The sequence below is a fragment of the Neoarthrinium moseri genome, assembly GCF_022829205.1.
Source record: "Neoarthrinium moseri strain CBS 164.80 chromosome Unknown scaffold85_Wmoseri_CBS_16480, whole genome shotgun sequence".
In the NCBI taxonomy this organism is placed as follows: Eukaryota; Fungi; Ascomycota; class Sordariomycetes; order Amphisphaeriales; family Apiosporaceae; genus Neoarthrinium; species Neoarthrinium moseri.
Window position 1 is genome coordinate 57527 of NW_026055199.1, and position 27116 is coordinate 84642.

The 27116-nt window shown below is 49.7% G+C and overlaps 12 protein-coding genes across 12 annotated transcripts; 5 read left to right on the forward strand and 7 right to left on the reverse strand.

Moving 5' to 3' along the window:
* Nucleotides 1-1378: 1378 nt before the first annotated feature.
* On the forward strand, nucleotides 1379-1879 carry JN550_012391 (uncharacterized protein; the record flags this gene model as incomplete). Its single annotated transcript, XM_049310862.1, has 1 exon — nucleotides 1379-1879. The coding sequence occupies one exon, from the start codon at nucleotides 1379-1381 to the stop codon at nucleotides 1877-1879; it is 501 nt and encodes a 166-aa protein (XP_049165623.1).
* Nucleotides 1880-2115: 236 nt separating this feature from the next.
* On the reverse strand, nucleotides 2116-3318 carry JN550_012392 (uncharacterized protein; the record flags this gene model as incomplete). Its single annotated transcript, XM_049310863.1, has 1 exon — nucleotides 2116-3318. The coding sequence occupies one exon, from the start codon at nucleotides 3316-3318 to the stop codon at nucleotides 2116-2118; it is 1203 nt and encodes a 400-aa protein (XP_049165624.1).
* Nucleotides 3319-4277: 959 nt separating this feature from the next.
* On the reverse strand, nucleotides 4278-4951 carry JN550_012393 (uncharacterized protein; the record flags this gene model as incomplete). Its single annotated transcript, XM_049310864.1, has 2 exons — nucleotides 4278-4658; nucleotides 4709-4951. 2 exons carry the CDS (start codon nucleotides 4949-4951, stop codon nucleotides 4278-4280), a joined length of 624 nt encoding a protein of 207 aa, XP_049165625.1.
* A 447-nt stretch (nucleotides 4952-5398) lies between these two features.
* Nucleotides 5399-6935, reverse strand: JN550_012394 (uncharacterized protein; the record flags this gene model as incomplete). The annotated part of the gene is made up of 3 exons (XM_049310866.1): nucleotides 5399-5722; nucleotides 5782-6086; nucleotides 6155-6935. 3 exons carry the CDS (start codon nucleotides 6933-6935, stop codon nucleotides 5399-5401), a joined length of 1410 nt encoding a protein of 469 aa, XP_049165626.1.
* Nucleotides 6936-7623: 688 nt separating this feature from the next.
* On the reverse strand, nucleotides 7624-8602 carry JN550_012395 (uncharacterized protein; the record flags this gene model as incomplete). The annotated part of the gene is made up of 2 exons (XM_049310867.1): nucleotides 7624-7698; nucleotides 7757-8602. 2 exons carry the CDS (start codon nucleotides 8600-8602, stop codon nucleotides 7624-7626), a joined length of 921 nt encoding a protein of 306 aa, XP_049165627.1.
* A 340-nt stretch (nucleotides 8603-8942) lies between these two features.
* On the forward strand, nucleotides 8943-10482 carry JN550_012396 (uncharacterized protein; the record flags this gene model as incomplete). Its single annotated transcript, XM_049310868.1, has 3 exons — nucleotides 8943-9273; nucleotides 9326-9746; nucleotides 9801-10482. 3 exons carry the CDS (start codon nucleotides 8943-8945, stop codon nucleotides 10480-10482), a joined length of 1434 nt encoding a protein of 477 aa, XP_049165628.1.
* Nucleotides 10483-10720: 238 nt separating this feature from the next.
* JN550_012397 (uncharacterized protein) lies at nucleotides 10721-12637 on the reverse strand (the record flags this gene model as incomplete). The annotated part of the gene is made up of 8 exons (XM_049310869.1): nucleotides 10721-10879; nucleotides 10943-11101; nucleotides 11155-11292; nucleotides 11344-11773; nucleotides 11826-11954; nucleotides 12016-12099; nucleotides 12151-12474; nucleotides 12561-12637. The coding sequence occupies 8 exons, from the start codon at nucleotides 12635-12637 to the stop codon at nucleotides 10721-10723; spliced, it is 1500 nt and encodes a 499-aa protein (XP_049165629.1).
* Nucleotides 12638-13423: 786 nt separating this feature from the next.
* Nucleotides 13424-15148, forward strand: JN550_012398 (uncharacterized protein; the record flags this gene model as incomplete). The annotated part of the gene is made up of 1 exon (XM_049310870.1): nucleotides 13424-15148. The coding sequence occupies one exon, from the start codon at nucleotides 13424-13426 to the stop codon at nucleotides 15146-15148; it is 1725 nt and encodes a 574-aa protein (XP_049165630.1).
* A 797-nt stretch (nucleotides 15149-15945) lies between these two features.
* On the forward strand, nucleotides 15946-17563 carry JN550_012399 (uncharacterized protein; the record flags this gene model as incomplete). The annotated part of the gene is made up of 2 exons (XM_049310871.1): nucleotides 15946-16016; nucleotides 16066-17563. The coding sequence occupies 2 exons, from the start codon at nucleotides 15946-15948 to the stop codon at nucleotides 17561-17563; spliced, it is 1569 nt and encodes a 522-aa protein (XP_049165631.1).
* A 26-nt stretch (nucleotides 17564-17589) lies between these two features.
* JN550_012400 (uncharacterized protein) lies at nucleotides 17590-19387 on the reverse strand (the record flags this gene model as incomplete). The annotated part of the gene is made up of 5 exons (XM_049310872.1): nucleotides 17590-18646; nucleotides 18695-18983; nucleotides 19043-19102; nucleotides 19153-19284; nucleotides 19351-19387. The coding sequence occupies 5 exons, from the start codon at nucleotides 19385-19387 to the stop codon at nucleotides 17590-17592; spliced, it is 1575 nt and encodes a 524-aa protein (XP_049165632.1).
* Nucleotides 19388-20249: 862 nt separating this feature from the next.
* Nucleotides 20250-21860, forward strand: JN550_012401 (uncharacterized protein; the record flags this gene model as incomplete). Its single annotated transcript, XM_049310873.1, has 5 exons — nucleotides 20250-20762; nucleotides 20841-21335; nucleotides 21417-21510; nucleotides 21561-21756; nucleotides 21809-21860. 5 exons carry the CDS (start codon nucleotides 20250-20252, stop codon nucleotides 21858-21860), a joined length of 1350 nt encoding a protein of 449 aa, XP_049165633.1.
* Nucleotides 21861-22418: 558 nt separating this feature from the next.
* On the reverse strand, nucleotides 22419-23047 carry JN550_012402 (uncharacterized protein; the record flags this gene model as incomplete). Its single annotated transcript, XM_049310874.1, has 2 exons — nucleotides 22419-22472; nucleotides 22538-23047. The coding sequence occupies 2 exons, from the start codon at nucleotides 23045-23047 to the stop codon at nucleotides 22419-22421; spliced, it is 564 nt and encodes a 187-aa protein (XP_049165634.1).
* Between the last annotated feature and the right edge of the window lie 4069 nt (nucleotides 23048-27116).

A 27116-nucleotide genomic window follows, 5' to 3' on the forward strand; every position in this document is an offset into this window, starting at 1 on the left:
AGGACCATTTCCGCTGCATTAGTGTTTCTTGAAGAATGGGTTGAACACAAGACGGCCCTATGCGCTAAGTGGCGGAAGAAAACATCCTGTCGATGGCCTTGCAGGAATTGCATCCGCGGACGCTAGCTGAGACACGTATGTATAGAGCGACCAACCTCCCTCACAGCTCCGTCCGTCTGCTAGACTTTCAGAAGCATAAATCAGTAACATATGATTCAGAAAGATATGAGTAATCCCGAGGACCTTCGGCACATCCCATGTGGCCCAATCGACATCGAGTCCGCCCAAATTTCCGGACTCGAGCTTCCAAATGGCACCAGAGCTTTTCTAGGAGTTCCATATGCAGCGCCCCCAGTGCGAGACCTACTATGGCGGGCTCCGCAGAGCCCCCGACCCTGGGCTGGACTACGGATGGCTGGCAAATTTGGCCCCAGCATCGTCCAATTCCCACCGCCAGCGACGTCGCTATATTCCGGCGGGGAGACCGAGGTCAGTGAAGACTGTCTTTATCTGAACATGTATACGGGCGTCAAAGACGCCGCCATCGTCAGGAGGCCGATATTAGTGTGGTTTCACATGGGTGCCTTTATGTGGGGGTCGGTATCCCATCCGTGGTTCCACGGACGGGATGTTCTGATGCCTTATACGGCGGGGAGGCGCGCATGTCCTTTTGGCCAACTTTGGGGCCTAGCGGTTCTTCAATGAGAATTTGGGACACAGAACCACGTTCTGAGATACGGGGAGTGCCATTCATGGACATGGTAGGATTTTGGAATAGTTACTATGGACTCAAGGAATTCCCAGATGGGGAGTAATTAGACCAAAGGACATATCCCAACATCCCAAACGAAACACTGGTGGCCATGTTGGAAAGTCGCGTACATTCAACAGCACCGATGGCTTGACTACAAGAGCTTTATAATGATGTAGCAACGGAAAAGACTGCCAGTCTACTCTAACGGAGTGTTACCGGAAGTCATGAGATGCCCAAAGAGGGATACAGTAATCCCGTCATACACATACATGTACGCACCAGGTCAGGTCATTATCGTGGCACCTAATAAGCAATGTATCCTGCTCCGCGCATACATCTAGAGACACCACATCGTTGCTGCAGTGCAGGTGGTGACTGTGGCACAGGCCCATGGAGGCAAGGCCCTCGATACAGGACCTTGGTGTTCTCCTTCAACCCTCCCTACAACCTGCGCCGGTGCCACGTCTACATACCGTAAAGTAAAGGCAGGCTCCAGTCATGGAAACAACAAATTCCCCCATTCCGGGCGGAGACGGCAACCATTGGCCATGCGAATGTCAGCAATCAACGTCTCTTCTCATGGCCGAAATCAGTCGAACCACTGAAGAACTACTCCCGAACAGAATGTCATCATCCTCGTCATCATCGGCCTCGCCATCATCAACGCCACTGCATCAACAACCACGACTTCAGCAAGAACAACAACAACCTGTATATCTGGACGGCGCGCTACTCCTGGGTCGCCGTCTGGTACTGGAATGGGAGCGCGTCAACGGTTGTCCCAACGTCCAGGACCACATCGGACCTGCCGCCCTGCGTAGCACAGCCAACGCCGTTGAGCAGATCCTGAAATTGCACCAGGTCCTGCTGGAGAGCGTGCTCACTACGACTTCGTCGCCGGTCCAGGTCTCCATGGTGCCTGTGACACTGGGCTCACTCGAGCTCGACGCGGAGGAGGCTCGCATGGTGGTGCATGAAGCTCTGCGACACACCATCACAAGGCTAGGAGACCTACTCAATGATATTGAGGATGAAAGCAAACAAGCCACGGCACATGATATTGTTGAGGACGTCAAAAGGGCACAGATGCTGATGTTTAGGCTCCTCGGACGGGTCCCCATATGATACACGACTTCTCCCTGGCACTAGCATGTATAAACTGGAAACTGTGAACTTGGAGCCAGGAATAATACTTCAGGGAAGCTCTACCACAAACGGCTGTCAGATCATGCAGTAAGAGTCAGCCTACCCAGAAGCATTTCGACGCGTAAATACAGCTCGGCCACGGTCTGCCTTGAGGCCGCGTGGTTTGCAGCGCCACAACCCCCATCCGGGCCGAGGATGCGGTCGGGTGAATGCGATTATCGCCCGCCGTCCTCCTCTCCCCTTGGGCCGGACATTCGCTTCATGTCCTCTAACATGACGAGTAGCCGTTCAATTCGCCCTCTCAGAATCCTGCGTAACGCCCGTGTCTTTACCTCGTTGCTGACTTCCATGCTGCCGATCTGCAGCGGCCGGTTGGCGTCGGGAAACGGACAGGTCGAGCTGTAGTCCAGAAGGCTGCGCACGGCGCGCATGGAGCGCTGCCAATTCGGACCATATGCGGGTGGTTGCAGCGCTTCGGTGAAAGGTTGAATGAGACTGGGGGCACGCCGAAACAGGTCTTCGAATAGGTACACGATGCGCTCGGTGAGCAGGCAGAGGAAGAGGATGATGGGTCGAGAAGACAAGAGACATGATGGGGATTTGCGGCCGCCCGGAATGGCATGGCCGCGGCAAGAGTAAATGCGTTCCTTCAGATCCAGCAGGTCCTTGGTGGCTCTTAGCGTGTCGTCAATTGGAGCTGGATTCTCAAGGGGTCTGGAAGCCAGGTAGCTCTCTAACTGGGTAAGACGGCTCAAGAGGGCAACGTAACAGTTCCTGCTAGGGTTGCAAACGTCCAATGTGATGTCTAGCTCTTGCCTGTTAGCAGTGGCGAGTGATGCCGTATCGTTATAACTGTGCTTCTGAGCGGCCGTCCCTCCCGAGGCAGAGTTGTTGCAAGGCCACACATCGAGTTGGCTGTCCAGATTTCCGTCGTACGCGTTTCCGGATGACCAAGGCATTGAAGTGTCCTGGCGGAACAAGCAGTCTCCAACGTCCCTATTCCCGATGTAGCACGATGGCGGGTAGACGCCTTCGCCGGATGACACCAACCCTAAGCCCAAGGAATTATCTGAGAGAGGAGGCAAAGATGTTCCCGTCGCGATATCAGATGATGCGCCAGGGCTGCTGCTACTACTCACTTCTAGGTCAGGCCCATTCGCTGCCATGTTGCTCGTCAATCGTCTGGGTGCTTCGCCCATGTGCTCAGAGCCACCAAGATTGTCGTTGGTATCCAGAGGCGAGGGATGAACTGAGTGCTGAGCCTGCTGTTCAATTCCAAGATGGATCAGGTCCATGGCCGCTTGGTAGAGCGGCGGCGGCGGCTGCTGCTCTTTTGGCATGATTGGTGCTCTCGGGCGTCCGTCCTTTGCTGCAGTCCCTGACAAAGGCGACTTGGGTGGTCTTTTGGGCCTTCCCATGGTTCGCAGTGGGCTGTAGACGCATTCGAACCCCTGCATTGTACAGCGCTGACAAGACGGTTTTGTTTTACTACATTTCACTTTGGTGTCCTGACACCGATCGCATGATGACCGATACCTCAAGGCCTTCATATTCGACTCTCGAGTCTCTGCTGTGGCTCTCAATCAAGACCAGGGACTGTGGCTGCCTTGCTTTGGGCATGTGCAGATTCAGAAAGCAGTGTTCTGATGGTGTCAGATGCTGCGAGTGAGATGTGTGTCAAACAACGGGCATAAATTGTACCTGTCGGGGGGTGACGTGACTCCAAGATTAGTAGAACTCTAGTGTTTACACAGGCAGCTCCGTTGCAGACCATTCTAGACCAATGCCAACCATTGTTGATGACCGATATCAAGTCTGACATACCTATCCCATAACTACGCCCCTGGGCTGATTGCAGGAAGACCACGTGCTCTGTGGCCCAATCACCTGCAGCAGACACGTGAACCTATTACTGGATGCACGCAGGTGGTTCAAAAGGGTGGGTGTAATTGCTGCGGCGGCGCCACAACAGCGTCCACAAAGCAAAGCCTAGAGAATAGAGTCCGTACGAGTCAGGCTTAAGTCTAATCAAATACCGAATTCTTGGAAGCCATATTCACCTCTGTTTCTTTACAAGAAACATGAAAGGTGTCTGACCAACCACGGCCCGATGACGTTCAGCCGTGATTGCTGCAATGATTCTTTAGGAAGATGCAAAATGATGAACACCAACATTTTCATATCCGTTTTTGGAACCTGTCTCCCATTCTTTGCCATCTGTGACGCTATATGAAGGCGGTTATCAACATACAGAAATTAAGCTTTCTCGGCGAAACATATTGTTTTTCGCACGGCCGGTAATGACAGAAGAGAAGTGATAAATCCAAAGCGCATAGTCTGGAGTCGTATTGGCTCAATGATGTAGTTGTGCGCCTGGCTAGACTACCAACTTCAAAAACCCGGCGTGATCTTTCTCCTCAAGTTCAGTGCCTGAGGCCCACAGCCTGAGCAAATAGTATTCGCCAGCGTTGCCAGCCCAATTATCCTTGAAATACCAGGTCGTCACATTTTTAGCCCCAAGGAATACGCCGGGCTGTCTGGTACCATTGATAAAGTGAGCGTAGGGCTGGACTGGGATATCCTTGCTCTGATCACCAGGGAAAGCGAACCCGATCCCAGCTTGCCAGTTGTTGTCGCCTGCAACCACGATGTCCTGCCATGCGGTATTATTATTACCAGTAGATAGCTGCGCTTGCAGTGTGCCATTCGCACAGCGCATTGCTGGATTCTTTGTTGCCTTAACAGATGGTATGGTAATCTGAAGCCACGTCAGTTACTTGAAAGTGTTTATCGATCCGACACGCTTACGAAGCCCCATCTGTGGAAGTCAGGATTAGTATAATAGGTTGCTGTTGCCGCAAACCCATCAATAGAGGAGCCTGTCGCGTCTGCCACTAGATACCACGGCCCAGCTTGACCTGTCGAATTATCGTATGCGGGATAAGACGCGCACGTCGGCGGCAAAGGAGTCACGGTCACGTTCGGGATAGCCTGTGCCAACTCAACCTGGGACATGACGATGCCAACTACTGTGAGGATGGCTCTGAACATATTGGTCATCGGTTAGACTTCAGTCATGTCTAGGTTCAGATTTTGTAGCAAGAATTCGGACATTCAACAGTTGCAGCTTGTGAAGGGACTTAAGAAGACGAATCCTTGGCACCAACGCGTCACACAGCCTGAATGTTCGTCCCACGACACAATCAATAACTGCAGCGGATAATTTGAAAAGGTTGGTAGAAGTTGCATCCCCTTACGGAGGTGGGGTTGTCCAGGGCTCAATACGCTATAGCTTCGAACTTATAGAACCCTTCTGGAAATTAATTCAGCGCGACCTACTGGTCGGCAAGTGTGAAGCTTTCCAAAGAGAAAAGGCTGCGCTGTAATTGATTCTTGGAGGAGAAGGATACCAACCAGCTTGCCCCATTTGAACCTACGAGGTGAGCAGTGAAGTAGCACCATCGTAATCTGCTATTCGCCCATACCACTCTCCATCGGCTACAACCCAAACGGCCAAGTCTCTCCAAATTCCAACTTGGTTTGAGGCTGATGAACTTCTAGAGATCCGACGTGTCGCGTCTTGTCAAACCATAGGAATCCATCAAACTGGTCTGGGAGTATTACCGTTGAGTAATGTGACTGACGCTCGGTCTCAGGTCTGTATATAACCCCTATGAATCTTTCGAGACGGCGTCTTCGAAGCTTCTGGCGCAGCATTTCACTGCAGAAATCCTGTCGTAAATCCAGGGCAAAGTTACTGATGCCAGTGTCATGCATAAGCTCCTCAACGCTACCAGGCAGGCCAGGCTTCATGTTTTTAACCTTCCAATCAGGATCAGCATTGAAATCACACAGTTCAGACCGCGGATCATTATTCATACCTGCATATCACCATCCCATTGATTTGCAGCTGCTACTGTGCCAGTATTTGTGCCACAGCCAATACTGAGCGCTTGTTTGCCGAACGCTTCCTTACAAAGCTGGCCAATACTGAGTTCTCCCTCGGCCCATCCCATACTCGTCGCTCTGGCATCGCCAATGTGCGAGTTATGAGCCCAAACAACAGCTTTCGATTTGGGCCCTCGATGTTTCAAGAGACGGCTGAGGGTCCGAAACATGTGAGTATCACGCAGATTCCAGGTTTCGTCGCGTCCATAGTACATGGACTTGTAGTAGTGCTCGGCATCTACATTTCACCAATAGTCAGATATATTTTTGCCTTGGCTCGGTGCGATATTTCTAGCTGCCACTTACCTACAACAAGTTGTGCATTTTGCTCCGAACCGTGGAACTCTTCTCCGTTCCAGGTCGCATCCGAGTACTCCACTCTTCTGGCTAGTAAATCTCGAAGCATCTGAACGACTTCCCTCTCATAACCTTGAAACTTTTTCATTGCAATTTCATATCCGTACTCATGTGGGTCCTCGGCCCATAGCATTAATTGGCCATATCTCTCGCGAGCAATTTCGGCCATCTGAGGATCAATGTGATCAAGATATTCAATAATGGCTGCCATGGACGTCCCCAACGAGTATAGATCGAGACCATTGAAGCTGACAGCGTCATGTACATCTCGACCGTCATTAAAGTCTCGTAGCCACTCGACAAACTGCTGCACCTCTTGGTTTCGCCACATCCACGTGGGGAATCTCATAAAGGCAGGTTCTCGTCCCTTTCGTCTTGACTCTGAGGCTGGTTCGACGTCACCTACCGGTCCAGGACCCTGCCTTCGTCTCACGTATCTGTCGACACTTTCAGCGTCTGGCCAGTCTGCCTCGACGGCAACAATATTAAATTCATGATGCAAGATCATGTGCTTGGTGATTTCGGCGCGCACGGCGTAAAACTCTGAGGTACCATGTGAGGCGTCACCAATCAAAAGTACTTTACAATCACCAAAAGTGTCAAAAGCTCTGCTCAACGCATCTTTGCAGTCGTGTACGGAGTGGAAGGGGTTGACGTTGGTTCTAAGAAGGTTGGCGGTGCTGTCTTCATTGCCAGATGAATCCGACTTGAGAGCACTCAGCAACGGCATAATGCAGTATTTAATTGATGAGGATCTTGATGCCAAAAGGCGAATTAGTCTGCGTTGATTGAGCTCGAGGAGGAGGCGGACTCTGGTGGTGGCAAATAAACCCAGACTGTGGCATGAGCAGAACATATCTTGCTCAAATTGCACAATAAACGATATTGGAGAATGCGAGGAATGCCCCTAACTTATGGAAAAGTGAGGATAGTTTGTACTAGACTTTGTCGTCAGTGGCGAATTTGACTTTATGCATCTACTGAAGCTGATGCTGCGCTGAGCCAATCAGCCATGGTGTGTTTCGTCATGTCCGTGGAGCTTCATTTACAACCCCGGGACAGTGTAGTAGTAAGGACCAGAGAAATATGCACAATCGGTTCGTGCAAACATGACCAGACACTTTTGTAATCTTATTTGATATTATATATGCCATTTCAAACTAAACGTATGAGACGCCCACGAACCCGTTTTTTAGTAGTGCTGAGCAATTTGATACGACAGCTGTAGACTAAACTAGTAGCTAGCGCAATGATGATGAATGATTACTTGAAGCCTTTTAAGATTACCGCCCGACAGGTACTTGCGCGTCATTATGTCGCTATACAGTTGCCAGTGAAGTGGGGATTTAAAATCGTTGATTGTAATACCGATTCTCAGCTTCCTAAGAACACTATTCGTCATTCGGGAATAGTCCTCTCTATCTAGACTTTGTGCCCTCTCGAGATCTGGCCATGGTGCTAGAAATCGGAATGATGGTCTCTAGTAACTTGTCCTGATATGTTGATTAGACGAACACTTGACAAGAACACGATGACAAGCAAGAAACTCACCATAACTGACTGCGGTAGCAAGGAAAATGCGAACCGAGACAGCCAAGCATTTGTACCAGCCCAAATTGTTCCTACTGAACCTTTCTCGATTTCCCGAACCACTTCAATTGCGTATTGCCTTGCACTAATAGCACCGTCCTGCAGTCTGCCGTCGGAAAGGCTATATATAAAATCGCGTATCTCGAAGTAGTTCGACGTCTCGGGCAGCGCAAATTGATGATACTTGGAGAAACTGTCGGTCTTGACAGCGAACGTAATGAGTGTGATGGTTCGAACTCCAAGAGGTCGTAGCTCGTGACGCCAAGTCTCGCTGGCCATGGCAAGTGCCGCCTTTGAGCTATTGTAAACACCTGGGCTTGTCAGTGACAGACTACTGAACTCTTCACTCACTATACACTGACTCATCAACGGCATGGCAGCATAGGCGTTAGCGGATGAATTGTTCACGATGCAACCTTGAGCTTTTATCAAGAGAGGCGCAAACGCTTGAAGCATGGCGAATGGACCCCAGAAGTTCAAGTCAAACAGTTTCTTCCCGTCTTCAATTGGGATATCCAGAGCAGGCAGGAAAAGAACTCCACCGCTATTGTTGACGAGGACATCAAGCATTCCGCCAGCCTCTCTCTGGACAAGCTCAGCGGCAGCGGCAATCGAATCGGAGGATAACACATCGAGTGTTACGATTGTAACACTTGCCGCAGTAGAGAGACTCTGTGAAACACTCGATGAGTTTCGTACAGTTGCGAAGACATAGTAACCCTTCTCAAGGAAAGCTTCAGCCATTGCTTCGCCAATACCACCAGCTGAGCAGCCGGTGATCAATACCGACTTTCTGGGTTGTGCCATTGCAATCGTGGAGGGGGATCTTGGTAAATCGGCTTATAAGATCTGCAGCTGTCATGATGTTGATATCAGCTATGGGCACGTTTTATAGATGAAAAAGGGCAAGGACATACAACAAATGTGTTGAAAGAGGGATGACAAATATTAGTTGAGGATGATGTCTCTAAATCCTAGTATCCTTGCTAATGTGCAGGCGCTATACCTGAAATGGCAAACAAAGGATGTCTTGGCAGTCCCAGCTGACCGAGAATTCAACTTCCTTGCATCATATAACCAGCAAAACCGCTCACTCCTGTGCCCTTACCGACTCGGGTTAACAATCTCAAGAGCCAAGACTGCCAAAATGGCCTCACCCGGAGACTATGGGAGATCTTTGTCAACTGAAATACCTTTCATTGTGACATCGAACATCGAACGAGCTGATCCGGCCACCAGGAAACTAATCCGAAGCCACGTGATGCGAGGGAAGAGATCCAAAAAGGCTCTTTCCCACAAAGCCAGAGACGCATCCAGTATGGGTGCAATCACTGGCCGCATCAATGCTGCGCGTGTCGAACTTGGTGAAGTAGCCGAGATTTACCAAGCAGTAGCACCTAGCCACTTTGGTTCGGATGTCTCTTTCCTTACGCTGGCCGATAGCATAGAACCATCAGCTCTTCTAAGCTTAACTAAAGGTATATTAGTAAAGTTCTCTGTCATTAATTGACTAACGCCCTGGACCTACAGTTTCACCGATTGCCACGAAGATCATCTCACCCCTCATTGCAGCAATTGGGTACCAACCAGAAAAACAGGGATGGCTGCACATTATTGGATCAGATGCCGCTGCTCTTCATATATCAGTGTTCGCTGTTGAAGAGTTTATTGAGAAAGTCTTACGCCGTCACATGTACACTGAGAATTTAACCTCTATGCTGCATTTTCAGAAAGGACTGGAAATTCTTCAAGAAAGGCTTTCGGGCCCGGACGACCAAATCAAGATTTCGGATTCCACCATTGGAGTGGTGGTGAAATTGGCTACTGCCGCACATTTCAATGGTGACTATCGTACTTCAAAACAGCATATGGAAGCCATCCGCAAAATGGTGGATCTGAGAGGAGGTATAACAGCGTTAAAAGGCAAGAGCATGTTTACAGAGATATTGAAGTGAGTGATAGCAGAGACACGGGCTCCTCAGTGTGAGGTACTGATTTCTTATAGATGCGATATTGCGATCGCGTTACTCAACGCATCAATGCCTTTTATTTTCTCTCAATCCTCAGAACCGGTGATCCCATATCCTCAAAAGCTGCTCCCAGCTTCTGACACAATTTTGGATGCCCACAACAATGATGAACCTTTCCAAGATGTGGATAGTGGGTTGGCAACAGCATGGAGAGTCATGAAAAACTTCTGCTTCCTTGTCAACCTCGGGGCAGAAGTCCAGCGTCCGATTCGCCTGGAAATAATTCATGAAACTATGACTGCGGTGATGTATCGTCTGCTCAAAAAGGCATTCCCGTTCGGCTCGACCAACGAAACTCTACGCCAAGGATTACTGGCTTTCTCTTATCACGTCTTCGTGCAATGGCAAGACATTAAATCACCTTACCATGAATTTCGCTTCACATTCAAGAACTGTATCGAGAGTCTCAAACCTGAGAGCGCAGCTTCTTCTCAAATGATGCTTTGGCTATTGATGACGGGTGCCTTAGCTGTATTTGACTTATCAGATGAAACATGGGTAGGAGAGTACTGGCATGAAAGTGCTCGCAGATGCCAAGTGGAGACATGGAATGAAGTGAAGATCATATTGAAATCATTCATGTGGGTTGCATTGATAGACGACGAGCCAGGCAAGAGGATATATGACACGTTTAACCTGAGGAGGGGGCAAATTTGAATTTAGCAGCAATGGCATCATATATATCGTTTCAGATTCGATCAGCAGAGGCTGGATGACTATTGTGATTATTATTGAAGATTCTTCCACAAGGTCACGGAAACGTATGGACGACAGTTCGGTTCGTACCGGTGTCATGTCTAGTGCGTTTGACATCAACCTGTGACGAAGATGCTTTCAATCATTCGAAAGAGTACTCCCAACCAGTGTTTATAGAAATACTCAGACTTTCCCTAACCTAGGTCGACCATACAGCATGAGCTGCGGGCTTTGGTGCTGCTGTGTCTTCATGTTCTTCGCTCAGGTTGCTGTTTCGCCGAATAACGCTCTTGGAGAACAAGACATCCATATCTTCAAGTGCGCGCCCACGTGTTTCCGGATAAAATAGGTAAATAATCTTGCAGGTTGATCAGTTGACTTAGTGCATGAGAAGAGGAATTAATGGGCATATGGAACTTACTGGGACGCATACAACGTTTACTGCAAAGAAAAAGAAGTAGATACGTGACCCAATCTGATCAATACCCACCGGCCAGACCTGTGCGACTATTATCGACCCGATAGCTCCACCAGAAGCAGAAAAGTTAAGACCTCTTGCTCGGACTGATGTGGGAAAGATCTACCAGTGCGTCAGTAACATATCCGAATTGACGACGAGGATTGGCAACAAACTTCTGAGCCATAAACCCATGCAGCGGGTCCGAAACCCATAGAATATCCTATAGCATAGACAAAGATAAAGACGATACAGACAACATCTGCAGTCTTGTTTTGGTTATCAGGGAATGCTTCGCCGAGTGCACCATTGATCTTAATAACGGTAAGTTAAAGGAACTGCATGCTGAGTGGAGGGATACCTACAAGCATTCCAGCACTCATTGCTGCACATCCAGCAACTAAAGTCGTTCTTCGGCCCACCACGTCGATGATCAGCATTTCGATAACCGTCATCCCAATTTTCGCTGTGGATTCGATGCCACCGATCAGAAGTGTAACCCGAGTAGAAACCCCTAGTTTCCCGAGCAATGTGGGTAGGTAGTACTTCATCGCTGTGGCCCCACACATTTGAGCCATGAACTGCAACAGCGATGCCCGCCAAAGGCGATTGAAGAGATCTCTCTCCTTGAATAGGGATAGCCAATTTAGTGTTGATGATTTGTGTTCTTCCACAGCGTCCTGGATTTTATTGAGCTCGGCTTCCATTTCGGAGTTGGTGTAACTGCCCTCACGGAGCCAGTGGAGGGAACGCTGTGCCCGATGGTAATGGCCATGCTCTACGAGCCAGCGCGGCCTGTGAAGTAGCTCAGTATGAAGAACTACGAAAAGGGAACCGTGATACATACGTCTCTGGAAGGAATGGAAGTCCCGTGCCAAATATAAGACAAGGGATTAGAACAATGGCGATGGAGAATCGCCACGAGACATAGACATCATGAGGCGTGCTCTGCCAAAATGTCACTCCATAGCCAACCCTAGGAGCCGTGGTAAGGAAAATTAGAGAACTTTCATAACATGGATTTTCGCGATACGAACCAGAAGCCAGCAGCCAGACCCGCGACAAATCCAATGTGATTTAACACGACATACTTTCCCCGCTGGGCAGCGGGCGCAACTTCACTGAGGTTGTCTTAGTAGAAAAGCTTACTGACACCGGAAACACAGCCATACCTTTGATAGAGAGGCACTGATGTAGAGATAATAGAAACTCCGATTCCACTAATGATGCGCCCAATAATCATCATCGCGTATGCGCCGGGGGCTGTTGCGCCAGCCTCAAAAGCAGTTCCTACCGCAACCGTGGCTGTGCCCATCAGTGCAGCAAAACGTCTTCCGAAATAGTCGGCCGCCGGGTGGGAGATGAAAATGTAGCCAGTCCATGTTCCCAAGTAGTATATGGCTGTTATTACACCTTTCTGTGCTGCAGTGGGTTTGCCCAAAGCGGCAACAAATCCAGGGTGAACAAGGACCGAAGATAGAACACCAACATGGTAGCTAATCATCACCAGGTTAACATCTGAGTAGGGTGTCCTAGTAATGCCGTGCGGAGAAGGCGAGAGGTTGCAGCGGGAACCACTTACCCCCAGACGAAGGACCCAACAGCAAAGAAAATACACAGCAAATGAAGTCTGACCACGGACTTAGTCAAGGTTGCCATGATGATCCGTCAAGGCACAGACATATAAGAATGAAGTCAAATCCGAGAGTCCAAGTGCAAGATGACACTGCAACAGTGGGTATTGGGACCACAGAAGCATTAAATCATGGCCTCATCGGCCTGCAGCTCAGCTACGACCTGGCAGCCCGCCGTGCATATATTCCAAAAAAGAAACATCTCAAGCGCCACAAGCTCCGGACTATCGAAACCTGAGCCCGAGTTCTGCGATTGCTAAGGCCAATCCGTTCCTATGGAATCGTGTCTCCCGCCACTCTGGCGACCATGTGCTCCCCCATGCTTAATCCCCGCACCACTCTGCGCGGGCAGAGGCGACTTCTCCGCAATTTCACGGTGTCCTGCGGGTGTGATGAACATGCAGACAACCTTGGAGGTGCACGCTCCAGCTCACCCACTGTGGGACGAGCAGCTAGGGCTGCGAGAACAAATCTGCCGGGTAAGTGCGGGTAAAGTTGATTCGGCCAAGCTTGGGGAGTCTTACGTGGGTTCCAGATGAGGGAGGACGGCGCCGTTTAAGCATTGTCTGGTTGATTGGAATGGTTAATAAGAGATGTGATAATGTACTGTAAGGTAAGGTGGTAGCTTGTTCATACCATGTCGATTAGGCCAACCATGGGCCAATGTCGGCCAGCTAAGCTCCGAGGAACTCATAAAACTCCCTGAAGCCCCAGATCGCATCGCGTTCCACAGATGGACAGACCTCATCATTGAGTTTACTACTATCAAGGGACGTGCCGACCCTAGCGCACGGAAAATGGGAGACGAACCATGAGACATCAAGCTACCGACGCTTTGGAAACTGGGGCCACAGGTGAGCAATTGAGACACACATGCCGACAGGGATTCTTACGTGACAGGTCAGCTTGCACCGCTACGGCGACAGACACCCAGTGTGGGGGTGAGACAGACACGGCAGAGCGACCACCAGTCAGCGCCCGGCGCGTGCGATGGAGAGACTTGCCGAACAAGGACCAGTTGTTCATCCTAGCGTTATGCCGGTTCTCGGAGCCTTTGTCCAACGTCTGCCTACTACCGTACATTTTCTACCTTGTTCGGTCCACGCTGCCCACTGACAATGACGAGACGCCCGATGCCACCGCTGCACGCGTCTCCGAGTACTCTGGCCTGCTCGTCGCAGCCTTTCCCCTGGCCCAGTTTGCCGTTAGTTTACCATGGGGCCGACTGTCCGACGCACGTGGCCGGAGGTTATCCATCCTTATAGGGTTGCTTGCGTCCACTGTGGCGAATGTCGGCTTCGGGTTGTCTAGATCCTTCGGTGCCTTGCTCTTCTGTAGGATAGTTGCTGGGCTTGCCAATGGCAATGTGGGCATCATGAGAACGGTGACGGCAGAGATAGTCCGGGAGCGCAAGTACCAGACCAAGGCATTCTTGCTTTTGCCATTGGTGTTCAATTCTGGTATGGTTGCCAGCCTCGCGCTAGGCGGCTTCCTCGCCGAGCCTGCAACCAACTTGCCGTGGCTCTTCGGTCCATCTGGGGTTTTTAACACTAATAAACACTCCGATGGCGTTGAATGGACGCTTACATATCCGTACGCGCTGCCGGCTTTCATGAATGCGATGTTCTTGACAGTGGCACTCGTTGCAGCATTCTTCGGGTTGCGCGAGACCCTGCCAGGCAAAGAAGGCTATAGCGACTATGGACTCCGAATCGGACGTATGATAGGCCGCTTCCTCGGTGGCACTTCACCATACAGAGCCGAAGAGGATTACACGATAGTCGATGGGTCGGAGGAAAGACTCCTGCCAGATGGAGCACAAACCATCGTCAGGTTGTCTCATGGGGAGAAAGGCTCTATGAAGCCTGAGCCATCACTCGGAGATATCCTGGACCGCAAGGTGATTTCTGCTATGCTGTCATTTGGACTCTTGCCTCTACACAACAGCACTTTCATGCACATTTTCCCGGTTTACTTGAGCAGCCCCCCTTCGGACAACAGCGAGGCAACACTATTTGCTTTCAGTGGTGGTTTAGGCCTTCGATCCGCCACGATCGGTATATGGCTGTCCGTATTTGGAGTATGTGGTATATTCCTACAGCTGTTCATATATCCCCGGATGCAGGCACGGTGGGGGACACTGGGTGTGTTCCGGATAGCGCTGGTGCTTTTCCCGATAACATACGCAGCTGCACCTTACCTGTCACTCGTGGCTGGAGATCACGACGCGCGATGGATCTTCCTTGGCCTCGTAGTATGTGCCCAGATTATGGCTCGGACGATGGCTATTCCGAGCACGGTCATTCTCTTGACCGAGTCGGCACCTCAGAAAACATGTTTGGGAACCATTCATGGAGCCGGTAACATGTTGGCTAGCCTGGCACGTGCGGTTGGGCCGGCTCTCGGCGGCTGGGTGTTCGCTATGGGTGTTCATGAGGGAGTAGTGGGCATGGTCTGGTGGTTTTACCTCGTCACGACGGCACTGGTCGCTTTGGCCTGGTCCTTCTTGATGGATGTAGATGGATTCACTAAATAGAGAATTGCTGTACTCTGGACTTGCGAAGCAATGGGAACTTCCGCCATCTCTTCGTTGCACCTCACTCTACAGGATATATATATACTTCGTCTCGGAATTTTCAAGAAAAAGTCAATGTCAGGCGAGACCAGGCTGGTCTGCGAAGATCGGGGAGAACGGCATCGGATTAGACTTGGCATGGATGGTGTCGTGTAGATATATAAGAAGACCGCTCTGTTCTACCCGTCTCGATCCACCTACAGCTGCAGTTTTCCAGTTTATGCGCGTCGCACAACACACGAGCCGAGATTTTATACAGAGCTAGTTAACGCGAATTTGCCTAGCTTTGTGTTTGCTTCCAGTCTTTATGACAGTTCTAGAAATGCCCAATCACAGCCTTTCTATTGCAATCACAGAGCCTGATGCGCGAAGTGGGCCTCGCATTCGGCTGCCGACTCCAAACGGCGCCAGCAACCAACATACGATTACGCTTTTACCCCTTACAGACTATGCAGGGATCGCAAGTCCGCCCTGCTTGCTATGGCTTCGACCTTATTAGCAGTTTTGCCCTGAAGCAGTTCATGCATCAGCTGGTGCCTAACCGTAATCGGGTTTTGTGCTAGGATCCTTCGTGTTCTACCCCAGCCATTGCGGAGGCCGACGGCCCCGATAATTTGTCCTTTCCCTAGTGGGTCCATTTCCGTGCGCAAACCTCGTGATGGTCTATGTGTTTCTTTGTAACATGCCATATAATCTGCGTCCGAGAGGACAACTTAGAGATCGTCTGTTTCCATAGTGCATTCAATACCAAGTTCAACATGTCTTGCTTCAGGGCTGGCAAGGCCTCCGACACGAAAAAACCCAATGTCCTCCGGCGGCTCGGTTCCGTGTTAGTGACATGATCCCCTTTCCTGCTACAAGAAGCTGACATCGTCAAGAGAAGGTTTCCAGTCGGTGCAGCATCTGCGTGGATACTACTATGCATGTGGAGTGACCTGCCGGTATGCGATTCCACGTGCCTCGGGTTCAGACCTCCACCTCCGAGGTTCAACTTTGAGGGACGTCTTCGAGAGGGCCCTTGCTCTAGTCATCTTACACCATCCATTCCTGCAAGCAGGGATAGCCAATGAAGGATCCAGAAAACCCTTGTGGGTGAAACTCAACTCGATTGATTTGGGCAAGGAGGTCCAGTGGCAGAGGGTAGAGCCATCTGAGAAGTACGACGAGGTTGTATGCCGCATTCTGGAGAAGAAGCACGACACTCGCTTCCCGGATTTGGAGAGACGCCCATCATGGAGAATCATTGTCCTGGAGTCGTCGGATCTGACTTCGCTGGACGTGTTATTCGTGTGGAACCATGCAATAGCTGATGGGATGAGCGGAAAGATCTTCCATCAAACCCTGCTTGAGAAACTCAATGTCGCACCCTCTGAAACAGGTATTATCGACCTGAACGAGCATGTACTTCAACTCCCTAAATCGCTCCAATTCACGCCTCCCCTGGAAAAACTCATCAAATTCCCTTTGTCGGCTGGCTTCATAGTGTCTGAGGGCTGGAGAGCCTTTCGTCCGCCGTCTTTAGTCCCGGCCAATCCTTACGCAGCATCTTGGGCACCGTTCGAAGTCAGTTCAAACCAAACGCGACTATGTCTGGTTACGATCCAAAACACAGAGTTGAAAAACGTGCTTCAATTGTGTCGCCATAGAGAAACGACATTAACCGGTTTACTGCACGGCCTCACTCTCGCCTCCATGGCCAAACGGATACCTAAAGAGAAGGCACAGGCTTTTGAGTCTGGTACCCCAATCGACTTGCGTAGATTTATGACTCCATCTCCAGGAGTTGACTCGGAGTTCAGGCCTGACAGGACCATTGGAAACTTCGTTACCTATTTCTCTTCTAGGTTCGACAAGACCATTGTGGAAAAGCTGCGACAGCATTTCATCCAGTCAAAGACCGATGCCGATGTGGATGGAAGTTTTGAGGCCATAATATGGTCTGTGGCAAAAGAGTTCAGGCATGATATTTCTAAAAAGCTTGAAAGGGGACCACGAAATGACACTGTGGGGTTAGCGAAATTGGTGACCGATTGGAGAACTTACATGAAGGACGAGGCAAAGAAGCCTCGAGCAGTGTCATGGGAGTTTAGTAACATTGGCGTGATTGACGCTACAGTGGCATCGAGAGAGGATGCATCTGAAAAGCAGGAAGACTGGATCATCGACCGAGCGCTATTCTCTCAGAGCTCGGCTGCTCTTGGCCCGGCAATTGTGTTCAGTCCTATTGCTGTCAAGGGCAAGGATTTGGTCATTTGTTGTAGTTGGCAGAGCAAAGTTGTTGAGGACGCGCTCGTAGAAGGTGTTGCTGCAGATTTGCAGGCCTGGTTAGAGGACCTCGGGACCGATGGACAACTGCACGTTGGCCAGAGGGACTGAAAAGAGGAACTGAACTATGTCTACATTTATTGACTCTTCTCCTTTAATGGGAATATCTTCACAGCCTCATTCATGTGTATGATAGCATCTCTGGCCCCAGGCCATGTCTTCCGTTTTCCCGTCTCGAAGAACCTGAAGGCGTGCGCAGTTTCGACTCCATCGTTCATCAGATAGTATAGCTTCGGATCCTTGAACCAAAACTTCCACCCTTTCCATCCCCATCCCAAGTTGTCCATGCCTGTACCCGCTGCTTCATGAATAAACCCTTGAAACTGGTACTGCTTAACCATAGAGACATCAATCTTGTCGTCCATCCTCCATCGCGATGCAACCCAATCGTGGTGTGCATCAATGGCATTCTCCATATCTGGGAGCGGCGGCAAGGGATGGACTCCTCGCCAAACATTGCTTACCGCCATGGATGATACGTCAGAGAAAGAGAAACCGTTATTCTTGCCATAGGCTGAGTAGCACAGCAGACATATCGAATCAGCGTATTTTGGAGGGAACATATTCATCCACAGTCTAACCAAGTCCTCGCCACCATAGTTAGCAGGTCTGCTTCTCTCCAGGAAAGGCGCGACGTTGAAGTCCGCAGAGTAGCCTGTCGCACAAATAACGGCATCCACATCGTCAATGATGGTTCCATCGTCAAATTCGATTGCCTTTGGGCCAACGAATCGCTTCAATCCATGCAAGGAAGTCAGGGTACCATTCTTGAGGGCTGGAATGATAGTTTCTGAAGACGCTGGCAATGACAAGACGGCCGATGGGTACGGCTGGAGACGCCAGGTGGGGTCGAGCCGGCCCCATGTCTGATGCAATATGAAACCCAAAGCTTTGTCGGCTAGCCATTTGGCAGCGTTTGGAAAGTTCTTCTGCAGAAAGCTATTGATCTGCCGCCGTCGCCAGCTGATCATGAGATCTCCCGGTGTGCCATTCCGCCATCGTGGGAAAATGACTATGCCTCGCCGATGTGAAGCGTACACTGTGGATGCCACAGGTAGTAACTCTTCAACTACGTCGCCAGCGGTGCTGCCAATTCCTACAACCACAACTTTCTTCCCCCTGAACTCGTCGGCACTAAGAACGTCAGTAACTTGGATACCCATTTTATTGAATTGTACTTACGATCTGTACTGTTGAGTATGAATCAGAACGCCTTCAAACTTCGTCCGGTCTGGGAGATCTGGCGTCACTGCTTTGGTTTGATAGCCATGGGTGAAAGCTACCTTATCAAACTCCTTAAAATGGGGCTCCCCTCCTATTTCGAGTTCCACAATCCACTTAGTGTCATTTTGGTTCCTAGTGACCTGTTTCAAAGAAGCACCAAAGATGATGTCCTTTAGCAGGTCAAAATGGTTTGCATAGAGTTCCATATACTCCTGGAACTCCCACTGGTTCAAGTGGTGAGGATACTCTTGAAGGCTTTAGTATATAGACGAAATTTTCCATCCTCGAAATAGTAGATAAACGTACTGTCGGGCATAGGGAAGTCCGACATTCCGCAAGTATACTTGCTGATGTTGGCAACGGTGGCTATGCTGAGCTTAGATACTGCAGTCTAGTGGATTGTGACCTAGACTTACATTTCAAGGCTGTGGTCATTGACTTGTCGTCAGTGTAAGCCCAAAGGCCACCGACTTGCGTCCTTCGCTCATAACAGGTGACTCTGAAGCCATCTTCTCGCAGTGTCTTGAGCATGGACAGTCCACTGGACCCTAGCGGCTGTCAGACTTGCGTCAAACATGCATCCCTGCGGCGGGCGCTGTAGGCGGCTCACTCACCAGCACCAATAACAGCGACAGTCGCCGGCGAGCTCATTGTGCGTGCGACGGCGTGTGTCACCGCAGTCATGCTCTTATAACAGGTCTTTATGGATTAGAGGAAAAGTGATGGCGGTCTCAAGTGCTGATGAGGACTCTCGGCTAGCGTCCATCCTTCGACTTCAGAGCCCCTGTCGGAGCTCAAGCGCAATCTTTGGCGTCCTCCATCCAATCAGGCATGGTAGAAGGAGCTTGCCAATGGGCACCGCCCGATTTGAGTCGGATCCCACTAATTGATCCTCCAACTTCTCTAGTTCCCTTGGGACCATTGGGCCATAAGTCGCATTCACCATTTGAACCGCCCAGAAGCGCCCTGCTTTCGACCTCCAATGTCGCTGCAGGTTACATCTTTGTAGCTTGTTTCAGGTGTTGACTGAAGGTGGAGTCATGGAGGACAATACAGTTCAAAAAGGCGTGATTTCCCGTAAGGGGGGCAATTCGTACGTGCAGTTGGAGCTTCCGGCTATTTACAGTGGTGGAGGGTCCTCCGTGGCTTGGGGATATGCACGCTATGGCAGGCAACCAAACGGCAGAACGTAATGCTGGCCAAGTCAACGCAAAGTAGGCTAGACCGGTCTCAAATTTCTACAACTCTAATGTTGCTTTGTAAATTCGCTAAATCCATTGGCCGACGCTCTCCTGGACTCAGGTATACGGGTTCTAAAGTTACATTGATACCTGTCTCGAGGCACCATATTACGGAACACTTCTCAACTTGATGACTTTGGCTAGTGGAGTTTGGCGGACTTGGCGGCGGAGTTGCGGACTTTCTTACGGCTGACATGAGTCCTCTTTCGATCTCCACCACCAAGCTCTCCGCGCACTGAAGTTTGGCATCCCGTATTGCAACACGAAGCACAATGGAGATATCCGCAGGACGTGCCATGCCTGCATCAAGGCAGAAAAACTGCAACAACTGTGTTCAGACGAAAAGACGATGTGACAGGCGGACGCCAGCATGTTCTCGCTGCTCGGAGAAGAAGATCTCCTGCAGCTACAGCAAGCCCAAGGCGCCAAGTCACCACGACACGCAAAGAACCCAGCATACACCATACACGGACGTCGTTTCATTGGGAAGCCCCACAGCTTCTAGCTTTATACCTAGCCTGCCACTCGATGTGGACTATTTTGGAAGCATGTCTACAGATGCTCAGCCGCCGATAGTAGATGAAACCACAGCTCAGCCAGCCACAGTGACTTCTGGGGGCGGTGATATCCTAATGGATAGTTATGTAGACTTTATTAATAACGATCATGGGACGGCGCCTGATCAATGGCTTGTCCCAACGCATGAGGGTCTTTTCACTGAACACCCAAGCACCCCAGTGGACGAAGAGATTGTCAAATCGTACCAAAAGATGGAGTCTTTCTGTGTAAGTTAGAATGGATCAACTGTCTTGGCCAAAGACCGGGACAGTTCGCATAATGAGGAAAAGGCTGACAGAGTACAGGATCAAATGGAACCATGGTATCTCTATGATCCGAAGTCATCATTATACTACATTACCAACCGCGTCAAAGAATTCACGGCAGAAATGGCAAGGACGAGCGCCACACCTTTCTTGCACCGATGCTTGTACAAAGACTACACACCTCAGTGTATGCTATCATGCTTCACCACCAGCGTGCTCTACGCGAACCGCACGCCGGCAAACACACCCATGGTAATGCGAGCGATCCATGGCGTCGTACGCGAGCTCATCAATGTGGAAGCCGGTCGTAACTTCGCAGCACCCATTGAGAAGCTTGCTCGAACTCAAACACTATTCATGTATCAGACAATCCGTCTATTTGATGGGAATATCACCATGCGGGCTCAAGGCGAAAAGGATATGCCTCTGCTTCAGACATGGCTGTCTGAACTATGCAATATGCGTGATAACTTGGGAGAGTTGGCCCAACTAGAGAGTAGTGCGACTCGTACCCAGCCGCCAAGGGAGTGGGAAGTGGGTGATTCTCTTTTTCCCTTCTCACAATTCTTCATAACCTTGGCCCAGGGAAAGGCTTACTAACTCGCCTGTTTCCAGCAATGGGTGTTCGCTGAGTCTGTACGGAGGACCATTGTGATAGCATACTCAGTCATTACTCTCTACGAAACTATGAAGGAGCCTGAGGAAGAAGGTTACAAATTTCATCTCTTATACTCTGAGCCATGATTGACATAGACGCAGACGACCCTGGACCCTGGGCTTACATTCATCGCTGGACACTTGCCCGTGCTCTATGGGAGGCCGGCTCACCTTCCGAATTCGATCGCATGTGGAAAAGCAGCTCGCATTACATCATTTCTAATTACTCATTTGAGAAATTTCTAGAGCATGGAAAGGGCAAAGACGTGGACGAGTTTGCGGAAATACTTCTATGCGTGTACGTGACGCAGGCTGTTACATAAACGAAGAATACTGATTGGTCATGATAGATTCATAGGAGTCGATGCGACGAAGGAATTCATTTCCACACATCAAGATTAGAAGTTGATGAAATCTTCAACTCACCTGCTTATCATTTACTTGCTGAAGCACTTCACTAGCTCCAGAGTTTCAATAGTCATAAAGATAGATCCTAACTCGCGAAACGATTCACGTCAATCACAGCCCTAAATTGTCCCGCATACTGTGTCGTAAATGCCCTATAAAGATAATGTTGTAGTTTAGGATTGCAACTCCTAGAAACGACCTACGGGTCCTTCCGAAGGATTGAAATCACTCCACTATTGGACAGGTCGGTATCAGTAATTCCTCATAAGCGCCTCCGTCGTGGAGGCACATATATGAGCTATAAACAGAAACAGGTGCCACTATCTTAGCAGACCAAATGTCTTCTGTAGGGGGATCTTACCCTTCACGGATACGTATATTTCTCCTGCATTACGATCGTCGTTTTATCTAATTGGCCTCTTAGAGAACGAAAATTCATGTCTCCTGTGTGTGATTGAGTTTGACACCGTAACGACTGCAATCCTTTCGCGACCTAGCCAACATTGAAGTTATGCAGAACAGCTCCCTTTAGTTTATGCACATGAAAATGAGTTAATCCTTCCAGACGTGTCCCATCTCTGCACGACACATCGCCATTATCATGACCTAGAGAATTGTAAGAAGGTGAACGGAGAATTCATAGCCTGATAAACACTGGTTTGCAAACTTACCAGGCTGAGATCGACTCCCGCAGCAACGTTCACGTTCCACACACTCCGGTCCCGCGGGTCTCCAAATACATAACGATTGTCTGCAATCTTAGTAATCGATGCAATTGTAGAGCCACCGACTTCAATCGTAACCAAGAGCGCTGCGCGGTCTCTCGGTGACATCTCGACAGAGACATCCTCTCCAGCTGTAGTGCGCACCGTAGCCGTGACGGCAGCATGTCCCTTCTTCAGGAAAGCTGTGTGAACCAATGAGACGATCTTCTGGCCGCTCGGGCCTTCGACTGTCCAGCCGTTCTTGATGTCAAAACTGTTGTGGCGGAAGTCACAGACGTGGTGGCCAGCGCTGTCGATGAGCTTGCGCCGCCAGCTCCATGAAGTACCCCAGGTGGTGCCCTCAACCTTGAAAATTGGATGCCCGTCTTTTCCAAGAACAGTTACATTCTTGAAGGTCTGGTCGTGGCAATGAATTGTTAATGATGTTTCTTCCGAGGACACATAGTCCTGCAGCATATTCACAGGTGGACTCGGGGATTGTAAGTCGATTTCCATTTTAGATTCAGTTAAGCTCAAATTTGGTTGAGTTCCGTGTTAAGACAAATTTTGAGAGGCAACCGATATCAAAATGTGCAGGAAACAAAACTATGTTGAAGGAACCGCACACTAGTTGCAATGGCCACCTCAATAGTTATGGGTCTGCATGACAAATTTCCGAACCCACAGCTGTGACGTAATATGGTAATCTTGGGTCCGAATTGATCTGTGTAGAGTCCATTTCAAGGGGAACAATAAGGTTGTTGGCTCCTTGGCTCCCACTTGCGAAGCCACGAATCCTGTCCCCCCTGCTAACTGTGCCGCCAGCATGCAGACATCAACATCTGCACTGCCGCGCGCCTTATGAGGATCAGCGTACCGCCCCTTAAATGTTCTCCCCATCCCGTGATTCAACGACGCTGGGTTTATTTACAGGTGCTTCCCCTCCATGCCAAGGATGAAGACTCGTAGGCCAAGCGCATCACCAAGCCAAACAACCCGTATATTTGTCTCCCCCTATCAGATACACTTACTGTGCTACTTTCACTTAGTACCACCTTCATGCATTGGAGGGGACTTTGGGTACTCACAAGCTCACCAGCTATGTAATTTGCGTTGTGACCGAGTCGATGGCGCCGGCTTTCCAACGCGACGACATGCTGTTCTTATGGAACTGGTCAGATTTCGTGGAGCCAGGCGATTTTTCAGTGAATCAGTTTAAGAACGATCCCTTACATATGGTGCGCCGTAGAATTCGAGTATTTGATGTTGAATATGAGGGTATCTCCCCTTGATTCCCGTCTCCTTGCGGTTCTCTTGCAGATCCTTGCCCTAGCTAGTAGTTCTTGATAAAAGGTGACAATAATGAGGTTGACGGTGTGGCCTTGTACCCTGGACAACGCACTGTCGTGGTACGTGAAGAAGTTTTGGGGTTCGTCCGAGGCTACATTCTATTCCCTGGATAGCCAGTAATAGCTTTTCAAGACATTCGCTGGATTAAGTATATTAAGGTAAGTGTGGCTGCTCGTAGAGCCTTCTTCGTTTCATAGACTCAAGGTAATGTTTTTTGCGCAATCATGGAATTGTTGAGATTTACCACTTTACTTTCGTGACTGCCAGACGGGAAATCTAGTCATAATCCAATCAATAAATGAGCTAACCTAATTTGTGCATCTTAAACAGCAAGGAATACACTTGGAGGCCATACGGTATCTGTAGCGTGATTAGGTTGGTTTTTCCCTTTTTGCTGCAAAGAGAGACCAATCACCGTGATGGTTCATGCTGACGCAACGCTTCCACTGACCCTGAGGACAGTTGTGAATGGCTGAGATCCCACCGGAATGGTCCAAGAAAGCGGTAGTGGGTCAATGGATTCAATGAGAGCATTGAAAAGAGCATGTAGGAAGCACTAATGTCATTGTTGTATGCTGTCAGCGACGTTTCTAAGATACGCGGTTTGACTTTCAAGTTGCATATCACTTGATCAGTGCATCCTTTCGATCTTGTGAATTCCGGCCAGGCTCGACACATCATATGACTTGTGACTTTCCCGGCCCCTGAATAAACGGAGAGAAGTAACATCGGGTCCATCTTTGATTCCAACTATGAGGCTATATGCATTCGTTCTATGAATGAACTTCGTACTATAACAACTATGAGGCTGCGATTGTGTGATTTCCACCGTCAAAAGACCGGTCGCTGACTTCGTTAGTACGTCGGTTGCGTGGAGCTGTTTCCCAAACTTGGCATCAACATGCTCGAAGAAAGCTAGGTATTTCATCAATATATGCCCCCAGGACAAGGAGCAGTTTATTTTGGTTCAATAGCATGTCTTCTGAGTTGGCTTCAGGTCATGTCTTGTGCGATATTATCTTTAGCAGCAATGAGTTCGTTTGAAGTCGTCTGTCCTCATTGCGCAACATGCCCATCGTCACGCTTTTCGTTATTACATAAGCTTCATGTCTAATTTCAAACAACTTGGGCCAGGTTGTCTTTGTTGAGATTGGGCAATGATACACACCGCATTCAGTGCACTGGGAGGTTTCTTTGTTATCTGCGTGTCGTTTTGGTGTGCAGCATTTCAACTTTGGCCGCCGACATGGTCAAATCGATCGCTTCATCCTCCAAATTGCCTGGTTCGTTGTTCATTTCAACAAAATGGCAGGCGCAATTTCGATTTCAACAAGTAAAGTTAGGAAACGGAATTCTGAGTCAATTGTTGACGGTATTAATCTACCACGAGACCCTTATGGATGCCTGGCAGCGGTCATTGACGACGAAATTGCGATTTCTCCGGCCTCACAATGGGACTTGGATCAAGCGCGCGCTTGGCCTCCACTTCCTAATCAGGCCTATTGCGTTAAGCACTTTTTACATGAATGTCTCGTGTATTATTCAATCGAATGTGGAAAACTGGCTCGCGCAGAAGCTCGCATCTCAGAGACATGCGCGTCGGATACGGGCAAGACCGACTCGCGAAGACCAACAAGAATACAGCCACATCGGGGAGTTAAGAAATGTGCAATGGAGAAGCCGAATGTGGCTAAGAAAGAGTCGAAACAAGTCAAAGAAGCCAAAGCCCGAATAAAGAAGACTCGAGAGAAGCTCCAATTGGACATTCCATGGTCAATCTTTAGACGCCGCATAGAAGAGGAAATCGAGAGGGTGAAAGATTTATTCTATGCCCATAAGCAAGACAGCAGAACAAAAAAAACCAAGAGACTGAAAACCCGCAAGGCGAGAAAAAGAGGCGAATCAAACGTTAAAAAAGTTTCCCATCATAAGCGATGTCCTTTTGAGATTGGAATTGGGTTAGATTGCCGGTATTGTCAGTGGAGGCCGTTGGGTCATCCTAACGATTCTAAGACCTCAAAATGCATAGCGCCTGTCGCAGCGATGCACCTCATCGAAACGAGCGATATTGAGGCAGGGCAGATAGTCCAAATCGGAGGACTCATGTTCGCTGTAGACCTTTGCGGTCTGGATGAAAAAGTGGTTCTCATGCGTATGGAGATGTTTGATTCAAGCATTACTAACGGCATGTTGGGCCCGAGCTGCCATACGAGTTAGGAGTCAAACCCTGTTCCGGGGAGCGGAACTGCATACACACTGCGTATTGAATGAGAATCCGCAAAGTCTTCCTGTCCTACAATGTCACGACGGGCAGTAAGAACATGGATCACATTCATAAGAGGCGCCGATATAGAACAACAATGAATATCGCCTAGTCAAAGTATAGACGCAGCTTTCGTGTGTCAACCAAACTAATGAAGACAGGCACCTGTCACCACGGGGAATGATCTCACATCATGTTCAAACAGCGCGGAGGTGTGGCTTCATCGTGTAGGCTCTGATTGCTCCGTAAGGGAGCTAATGCATGGGACGTATTATACAGAATGCATATAAGCAGCGTGGCTTAGGGGTCCCTAGTCGCGTCAATCGATCCGAGTCGCCATCGCCAGACCGGTTGATCGTGAATGTACCGAATGTTGAGACGGTTATGCGCCGTAATCCCCGGCCGGTCTTCTCCGACATTCTTGGCAATGCCGACTTCCAGAAACCCCACCGAATGGTATCAGTGGCGCATCGATGTAACGCATGACCGGGGTGTCATGCACGGCCTGCCGGGCCATCGAATCAAAGCCGACATCGACTGCAGTGTGATGCTCCCGGTCCCGGGGCTAGAACCTGGTAGCGGAGACCCGAACCCCCAGCTTCGGATATGATCTGTAGAATCGAGCGTGATATGGATCTAGCGGGGGCTTGTGTGTGTGACCTCTGGCATTTGGGGGTTTGGCGCTGACAGCTGGGCTGGCAGCCTGGATGGGATTCCTGTTTCATTCGCCACCACCTTCGTCGTCGTGAAGGCTGCAGCGAGCGCTTTGTGCGCCTCATGGCGTCACGGCCGAAGACGAAACAAAGGTAGCCCTGGATCACCTGGCTGATATTCACGCACAAAGCCCGCAGGCATGCGGCAAAACTGTGAGACCATGTACTTACAGAACAGACCGTACCGCCTCGCCCCGGCTGTAGTAAGGTGAGACGCACC